Source organism: Capsicum annuum, chromosome 2, assembly GCF_002878395.1.
Source record: "Capsicum annuum cultivar UCD-10X-F1 chromosome 2, UCD10Xv1.1, whole genome shotgun sequence".
Classification (NCBI taxonomy): domain Eukaryota; kingdom Viridiplantae; phylum Streptophyta; class Magnoliopsida; order Solanales; family Solanaceae; genus Capsicum; species Capsicum annuum.
This window is the reverse complement of record NC_061112.1, coordinates 127,387,289-127,397,195: the sequence shown is the minus strand read 5'-3', so window position 1 is coordinate 127,397,195 and position 9,907 is coordinate 127,387,289. Positions and strand designations below refer to the sequence as shown.

At 36.1% G+C, this 9,907-nt stretch overlaps 1 protein-coding gene across 1 annotated transcript; it reads right to left on the bottom strand.

Annotated features, from left to right (window-relative positions):
* Nucleotides 1-2,900: 2,900 nt before the first annotated feature.
* On the bottom strand, nucleotides 2,901-3,583 carry LOC107859340 (histone H3.2). Its single transcript, XM_016704316.2, has one exon. It carries the CDS (start codon nucleotides 3,476-3,478, stop codon nucleotides 3,068-3,070), a length of 411 nt encoding a protein of 136 aa, XP_016559802.1. The 5' UTR covers nucleotides 3,479-3,583; the 3' UTR covers nucleotides 2,901-3,067.
* Between the last annotated feature and the right edge of the window lie 6,324 nt (nucleotides 3,584-9,907).

Below are 9,907 nucleotides of genomic sequence, written 5' to 3'. Positions count from 1 at the left end.
TCCTTAAAAGGATATCAGAATTTCCATGTCTTAAGGTGGACAAAATTTGTCCCTTTGCACCTTAAGATGGCCTCTAACAGGTTTAGATATGAAAATTTCCATGTCTTTAAGGTGGACAAAATTTGTCCCTTTGCACCTTCAACGGATCAATAAAGGGCCCATACTTAAAGAACACCAACGCATAAATGCATCAATGAAAGGGCCCATACTTAGAGAAGATCATCGCATAAATGCATCGGTGAAAGGGCCCATACTTAAAGAAAACCATTGCGTCTTCAAGCAAAATTGGTCGGGTTTTGAGGTGACGAAGCCTCGCACACCTTAAGCCACCGTCCACCGTCTTCAAACAAAACTGGTCGGGTGTTGAGGAGACGAAGCCTCGTGCACCTTAAGCCGACGTCCACCGTCTTCAAGCAAAATTGGTCGAGTCTTGAGGTGACAAAGTTTCACACACCTTAAGCCGACGTCCACCGTCTTCAAGCAAATTTGTCGGGTCTTGAGGTGACGAAGCCTCGAACACCTTCAGTCGACGGCCACCGTTTTCAAGCAATGCAATTGTTGTATATTGTTATTTATTTCAAGTCCACAAAAAAGAAAACAAAAAAAGGGAAAAGAACAAGAAAAAAAAGCAAAAGCACAAAACGAAAAAGAAAGTAATTACCTGCTTCTGATTTATCGAGAAATTGTTGCTGAGAAGTCTCACGAGGTTAACAATTTGATGCTTTGCATGAAAAAATAAATAATAATACATGGGTATTTATAGGAGTTGTTGGTCGGTGTATGCTCCCTAATCCTTGATAAATTTGGAGAGTACATCTATCAGTTTTGAAAAACAGACGGACTGACAACACAATGAAGGTTAAAGGCGGCGGGGGTCTTTACTAATCCAAAAGGAAATTGAATAAGGTCATTTATGCACTTTTGATTTTGGAAAAGGATAAGTCTGTGGGACCTACGAAAAAAAAACGGTGCACGTTAATTGCATTAAATGCCAAAAGAAAAGTTATAATATACTACTATTTGTTTTTCCACTTTCAGTGGCAAAAGAAAAAGTTAATATATTTGTTTTACACTTTCACAAGCACTAAGGATTAAAATATACTAAATGTATATTACAATTCTACAGGGCCCATACGGTTATGACATGTTTTATGTTCGAATTTGGTCCATCATAATTTTATTTGCACATAAATTTGTGTAATTAAAAAAATATATATCAAGTTTATACTTCGAGTCTAGTCTCCGAAAGATCTCGACAATTCTCGAAGTAGGGGCATTGTGTAGACAATGAAATTTTATTAAATTTAAATCCGTACGAAATTTGGATTATATTAAATTCAAAATATATTAGTTCCAAATAAATATTGCGGATTAATATAGTTGGATTAATTATTTAAGTCCAAATATATATGAATTTAATTAAAGTTTAATTTTTATTGGGCTAGCCCATTAATTTAGGCTACAAATGATGAGCCCACTTTGCTAAGCCCAAAATATTGTCATATTTTAAAGGCCCAAATAAATATCACGCGTCAAATGACGTGGCATGCCAAGTCAAGGAAATGATTCAATAGGATCATGCCACATGTCAAAATGATGCAACAGGCGCATGAAACCAAAGCCCATGAAAGGTGACACATCACTCAAATCTGATTGGTCAAAGGAAGTCCATCTTCATCTTGAATCTCCCTTTTCTACAACTATAAATAGAGATCTCATCACTCAGAAAAGAGACCCCAGATCTCTAACAAGTAGCAAGAGAAAGCTCGTGGATCAAAAGCCGCAATTTCTCTAAAAAGCTCAAGCACTCAAATCAAGTTCATCAAGATTCAAAATCAAGACCGCAATATTCAAGAACAAGCTCAAAAGCCCTTGATTCAAGCACAAGTCATGATCAAATCCCTCAAATCAACAAATCAAGTTCAAATTCAAGATCAAGCTTCAAGCCTTTTAATTTATATTTGAAAAGGCGAATCAGAGGATTAATAGAGATTGTAACACTCACATTAAAATTAATAAAATAATAGTTACAAAATTTTCTTATCTCAATTATTTATTTTCGATCTCGAAAATTTTACTGTCCAACACCATCATTCGAGAACACCAATCCTGACTTTGAGGAGACCAATTAACGATTCTAATGTGAAAAGATGAAAGTTTCCTATTATTTCTATTTTCCATATTTTCAACTCACCAGAAGCATTTTTATCGCCATTAAAATCATAATGAAAAAAATAGTGTGACTAATCTAATCCACACGGTAAATTTACACAAATTTGATATACACCCATGATATCTGTAACCAATCCATTATATGATTGATCACCCTTGTATTTTAGACAAGACTTAAAGTCAAAGCATGGATGAACACCTAATAATTTGACATAATTAAATCAGAAAACTCTAGTCTATAGACATCTATAATGAAAATCATTTCCCCTAACGGTTTCTACACTGATGTGCTAATTAGCAATCATCTTGTCGGGTTCCTTTTAACAAAACAAAAATTGGGCAGCCAATTTTCCAATAAATACAAGAATAATGATGCTCCTGTACCAATTAGTTACATTAATATGGAAAAGGCCAAATAATAGCAATTAGCTAAGTTTAGTTTACAAACATGACTTTTACTACTCTCCATTCAATTATACTTATGCATTATTCAAAAAATAAATTTAGTTTTACTTATCACATTTAATTATCAAGAAAAGATAATTATAATTATAATTATTATTTATATTTTATCTTTAATATTAATTAATTATTTTTTAAATGTGACAAATAAATATGATCCTTTAATATTAATTAATTATTTTTTAAATGTGACAAATAAATATGAACAATCATACTCATATATAAATATAATAAAACAAAATTAGACAAAAGGACAAAGACATCAATTTAGAAAAAGAAATACTGATAATCCATTAAGACTTTCGATTCGACTACATATCCAGAATTGAGTAAATTCCGAACGAAAATACACCGAAAAACACTAGCAACCATATACCAAACTACAAAGGTGACCATGATTTTCCACATCTAAATAGCTACCATGGAATCACATTTAAGCCCTCTCACCCCTAATTCTCCTAGCAAGTTGAATATCCTTAGGCATAATAGTAACCCTCTTAGCATGAATGGCACACAAATTAGTATCCTCAAACAAACCAACAAGGTAAGCTTCAGCAGCTTCCTGAAGTGCAGCTACTGCTGAACTCTGGAAACGGAGATCGGTTTTGAAGTCCTGAGCAATTTCACGAACCAAACGCTGGAACGGGAGCTTACGGATCAACAGCTCGGTTGATTTCTGGTACTTACGGATCTCACGAAGAGCCACTGTTCCTGGCCTGAATCGGTGAGGCTTCTTCACTCCTCCGGTCGCCGGAGCTGATTTTCTGGCGGCTTTTGTGGCTAATTGCTTCCTTGGAGCTTTTCCTCCGGTGGATTTACGGGCTGTTTGCTTAGTACGAGCCATTTGGGGATTAGGGATTAGGGCGTAGGGGATTTGGTATAAAGAGTGTGAAGGAAGTTTTTGAGTGTGATGGAAATGGAGGGAGGAAGGAGAATTTAAAGGAATTTTTAAGTGATCTTGGCCGTTGATGAATGGAGATTAAATGGACGGATGAGATTTGGGGATTGTTTTGTGTGGTGGATCGATGACGTGGAGGAATGAGAGGTGATCGTGTCCGTTGGCTTACAAATTGAATGGGTGCGTAATCGACGGTTTTGATTGGTTTATAGTGTGGTTAAGTGCGGATCGATGACGTGGATGGTTTTGTGCTTTTAGAATAGGTGGTGTAATCAGGCATGAATGATAAACATTAAATATGCATTATTCAGTTTCGGCCTGGTAATATTGCTGGCCAATCTTATATTGAAGCAGGATAAAAAATATTTTTCAAAACAAATATTTTCAAATTTTCACGTACGGTTGATTGGAAAAATATTAGACTAGTTTAATTTTGTGATTCAAGTAATCAATATTATAAACAAATCCTATGGCTGTCACCCGTCTCTCCACAGCCTTTGGCTGGGAGAGCTTCTCCAAAACCCTACAAATAAATCTACAAACACCAATACAAACTTTAATTATGTTGATAAGTTAAATCAAACACAATCAACTATTAATCTTTCACAAACTAGTTTAATACCTATTGAAGTTGTTCATGGAATCTCAACGTTAAAATTTACATTGGATGAACGACAAGCTTTTCCCAAAGAGGAGGGACTTCATCAAGCCGGCCATAGCAGTTAAATTATCCATGGGATCACCAGATTTGTCAATTTAAAGATCAATTTTGCCTAAGTTTCTCAGCATTAAGGGACATTGTCTTGTCGGGTTGCTTGCTCAAAGGCAACTTCTTATTCGTAAGGATCAATATGATGATTTTGTGGCTATCAAGAGGTGTGAATTATTTCATGCACAACGGCAAAAATATCAGATTAGGATTTTTCCGTAGTCTATTGGATTCAACCCTAAGGAGGAGACTTCACGTGCGGCAGTATGAATTTCGTTTCCAAACTTGTCGACGGATTTGTTTGCTAAGAGGCCTTTGCTTTCCATTGCTTCAGCAGTTGAAAAACCTATTGCTATGGATAAGGCCACACAAGTGAGATCAAGACCGAGCACGGCTAGGGTTAGAGTCATCCTTGACTTAATGGACAAGCATCCGGATCGTATTCGACTTCAAAATGTGAACAAAGTTACGAGCAAAATTATTGAGGAGTTTCAGGAGGTGGTGTATGATAATTTACCTCAATATGTACCCATTGTAAGCACCAGGGTCACGATGAAAAGAAGTGTCGATTGTTAATTGAAAAAAAAGTAGTGCTCCAAAAAAAAGATGATTCGACAATGGAGATTGGTGGAGCTTCGATTGAATAAATTGCAAGGAGATGAACGTGATTATCTAAATATTAAGGAGAAACAACAAAATAGAGTTAACATGGGGATATTCTAGTAGGTCAAGCTTTGGCTAGGGTGTCTGAAAACTTATCGGAAAGAGCACAGGTTGAAAAGAAAGCTCTTCAAAATCTGCCTAGTGTTGTGGATACAAGCGTCAGGACTAAGAGTTTGATGGTTTCTAAGCAGGGTATGAAGTTGAACAATAATAGAGATGATGTTGGAGATGGGGGTTGGACAATAGTTTCACGCAAACAATTGGTTAGTCCTCAAATTAGCAAAGAGCTTAATGTGTCAAAGAAACAATGTGTTGCAACAAAGGATGTTGTGGATTCTAACACCTTTGAGGCTCTTTTAGAAAAAAATGAGCACCAATCTGATTCGGGCAGTCCAAAATGTCAAATTGCACTTCCAGAAGTGATAAATATGCTAATGCAACAACACGTTTCAAGCTTGATTTATCCCGTACCTATCTAGAAGTCATTGATGGCTATATTGGATGCTTCGGCGTGTGAGATTCCTTCTCCATCTATGGAGTCAATTGGTGAGTAACGGGATGACTTTGGACATAAATTATTGTTCAAGGGGAATGAACAAGATGTGGATGGAGTAGTGGTCTTAACTCCGACGCATTCAAACAACAAGGTTGAAGTCAAGAATGACCAAAAAGGTGGTACCAATATAAAGAGTTGGGCAGATATGGCAGAGGAGGAAAAGCAGGTCTCATCCCCTCCAACGTTTAGCAAGTTGAGTCCAGCAGCCTTAGAATTTGTGCCAAGCTATGCAATAGTTCTTCCATCTTTAGCCGCGGAACAGCTTGTGGCTCAAACAAGTGCACCTTTGAATGCTATGGATAATCCCACCAAAGGGTTCCAGGCCAAGAGTTATGAGCCAGGAGATTTGGTAGAAGATCTAATGGAAGCGTTTGAGGGAGATTTTGTGGAAATTTTGACTTTTTGACAGTCGCCACTTAATTTTGAAAAGGAATTAAGAAACCTTTATAAAATACTTAGACGATTCAAAACAGGAAAATCGTTTAAGTTAGAGATTCTGAGTAAGCGGTTCCTATTAACGTTTTAGGAAGGTGTTAGGCACCGAAAACGTCTGCTAACTTGCGGTTATCCGGACTGTTTGAAAACGTCTTTTGACTAACTTTGAAAGAAGTTTATTTTTTGAAAAGAAAGCAACTTTAGAGATATTTGGGTGTTTATGCAAAACCAATTTTTTAGCGACTAGACTAAGGATTTTACTAGGTTCGCAAAACACACGTAAAATAAGTAAGCAAAAAGGAAAGGGGAAGGGGAAAGGGGAGAAGTAGTGATTTAGGCTTTCAAGCCCAAATCGTCGACCCTGTCCTAATCTAGTTGGGTTTTTGACCCATTTCACCTGTCCTAATCTAGTTTTTGAGCATTTGGCTCGAATCTTGCTCCACCTTTATTAAATACAATTTTGGCTTCGTGGCCCGAATGAATGAATAAAGAAATAAACTGAATGGATAAAATAGACAAATGAAGGAAACAATGAATAAGTAAATAAAAAAGATGAGACTTTCAAGTCTCCTTTGCCTCTTCCAAGATGGGACTTTAACCCATTTTCCTTATTTTGACTCCTCGCGTCCGTATGTCATGCGATAGATTCTCTTTCGAGCTTGACTCAATAGACTTAGTAGGCCTCAGTGGCCCATGATGAATATCCACAAAGGGAAAAGTCCATATAGGACTCAAATGATTTCCATGCAAAAGAGGGAAAATAAAACACATTAGTATATAATCAAGCAAAGGAAGAAGGGGGGAAGAAAGTAAAATAAAGTGAAGGAAGCCTACTAACACATGATCAATCAAAGAGAGGAAAAAATTAAAAGAAAACTAATGCGGGTTTAACTAAAAAGGGCAACGTACAGATCTTAAATAATCAACAAAGCAGGCAAATTAACAAAGGTTGGTCTGCGATTAAACAAAGAAGGAAGAAAATATAAAGATAACTAATACATGATTAACTAAATAACTAACTAAAGAACAACATGACACAAACCTTAACTAGTCAGTAGGACATTGTTTTCGAAAATGGCAAAACAGATCCCAAAAACATAAAGGCAAAGCATATGACACCTTCACGATGAATTTGGAATAGTTGTTTATGCACGTAGGGATAAGACAAGCCCCCGTTTGAGAAGACCAATTGAAAGACAATAAACAGTCTGGTGAAAGCTCTTAGTCCAAACAAAGGCTCGTTCTTGGAAAATATTTAAACTTAGACTAAGATTTTGACATAAAATTTTCTCGGAGAAATCACACATTCTACATCTAATGGCACTCAATCGCAACGGAGAATTAATCAACACCTAAAGCATGATCTCAAAGACATTCGTTAGCACAAACAGATGCCTGAAATAGAGGCAATAACCATCCTTCATTAACACAATTCAAGACACAACGCAAATTGCAGAGTGTATATATATATATATATAGCATGCTCATACGCATATGGAGCCTTTGAATCTTCATGAAAGAAGATATTTTTTTTTAATTCTATACCTTAACAGTGAACACTTCAAACTTCGTAAGAGAGTATTTTGGATATAGGAGAAAAAGAGATTAATGCATAACGTCAAAACAAAGAGAAGGTAACCAATTATTAGAAAGGTCGAGATAATAGACATTTGACTAGAAGAAAGGAGGAACTATGTAAGAAAATAATCGATCAGGGAGAAAAGAAAACATTGATCACATGACAATATTTCAAACTTTAAATACGAGTCAACCCAGGCAAAAACCAACACCCACAAAATAGAAATGTCATCTTGAGTAATGACATGAAAATCAAAAAGACAGCTACAGCCTATAATAAACTAGCATAGGATTACACAAAGGTCTATTGAATTCGAACAAAAGCTGCGCAAAAGGAAATCAACAACTTACAGTCAAACTGAACAAAGTAATCATATAATCTCAGAAAAAATAGGCTTTTCAAAATGAAATGTTGATTTATACGGATGAGGTAGTAAAAAAAAATCAATATAACAAAACAACCAGCAAATCAAATCTTCTTCGACAAGATGAAAACAAACCAATAAGGATGACTTCTCGATCAAAAAGTGGATTGAAAATCCTATAGCCTTCTAAGGCTTTTGCAACAAACAGTCCAGCAAATAGAGCTACACGAAAATTACTGCAACTATGAAATAACAAAAAGAAAGAACAGGGAAGACGGAAACTAAAGGATGGAACATTACCAGTTCAACAGTTACAATAACGACAAACAGTGACAACGAGCAAAACAACAGATTGTTTCAATCCTTCTCCTCACTCCGAAAGACTCAAATAAAATAGTCGTCGAGGAATCGTAGGATTTTCTAGCATGTTTTGGACCTTATTCATTGTCCTTTTAGTACATGAGAAGCCAAAGAAATTTGAGAGGTAGCTTTGCTAGAAACGCCGCTAGATCTATAATCGCAACACCATCCAGTAATAACAACAGACAAACACAATCAAATAACAACTACGAGCCAAACATCATCCGACTAAAACCACTGAATACAATCAAAGCAACTGACTTTGCCTAATAAATCTGCCTTTCAGCCACAAGCAATACATCAAGTGAAGCATAGGCCAAAAATTACTCAGTAACATCAAGAGTGGACGACAGATCATGACACCAAAATAAAAAAAAAAGATAGAAACCACATAGTCGACAATTCGAACATAGATTAATCCTAACATAACAGTAGATTCAACACCTTTCACCGGAACAACAACCTATGGTCTTTAAGACCTCTACAGCAGATAACCTAGCATACAAAATGATCTCAAATTACGTACTACTAAAGAATAGTGCGATGAAGCAGAAGCAATCGAACGCCTAAAGGAATGGGATGTTACCTGTTCGGGAGCAGCAAAACGGGACTCGAGGCTTCGACGAAATTTCCACTACCACCAAAATCTCGCAATGGCAACCAGTACCAGAAATTCTTTTGCTTCAAAAATTTACCGTCTCTTTAAGAAATCTAACTAGAAGAAAACCTACTGCTTAAAGCTTTTTTCTTCCCTTTTGAGACCCTTTTTCTTCTCCTAAAATTTTGAACCCCACCCCCAAACAAAAACCAAAGGCCTCTAAAATTTCGAACTCTGAAGGAAAAGAAGAGGAGAGAAGAAGCCCAAAAAATCCTAGTTCTTTCGGCTCAACAACCCTTTATATAGAGAATCGGCTAGGGTTTTCCTTTTGGGGTAAATTAGGGATTTTCGATGGAGATTTTGAAATTTAAAATTTCCATCCCTTCCCGCTTCGATTTCACCCCCTCAATCTTGTATCAATTTTTTGGATTTTTCTTCCCCAAATCTAGAATAGGCAACAATAGGGAAGAAATTTCATCTCAATCAATGAAAACTTGCAAAAAACGTACGAATTCATACAGGTCATTCCGAGATTCGCGGAGTATGGACGTTGGATGAGCCAACTCATCCAATTCTAGAAGTTTTCTTGGATTTTCGTAACAAACACACGCGGGTAGAAGTCGGGTCGACGTTGGAAAGCTGGGGTTATATGCCATTTTTGGTTGTTTGTACGTTGGAGATCGGTTGTTATTGTTGTTGGAAGCTGTTGTTAACTGCCGTTGTTGAAGAAGGTGGGGAGGTGGGCCGGGTCGAATTAACTAATTGGTGGGCTGGTATGGTTAAGAATGGACTGTTGATAGTTTTATGTGGCCCAATGTAAAATAAATAGGGGGAGAAATTTGGTAATTTAAAAAAAAAAATAGTCAATTAAATTAATTTTTAGCTAATTTTACTTAAATGTTGACCAAATTAGATATCAATTTGATCAATTTCATTGCAATTGTGATCAACTCGATTTCAATTATAGTTAAATTTAATAAATGGACTAAATTTAATTGAGATTCGATACGAATTAATACCTTGTTTAATCTTGAGTTTCTTGATTCGGTAAAATTAAACAGACATTTATCCAAATAAATTATTTTTGATAGAAAATTATAGTTAAAACAAA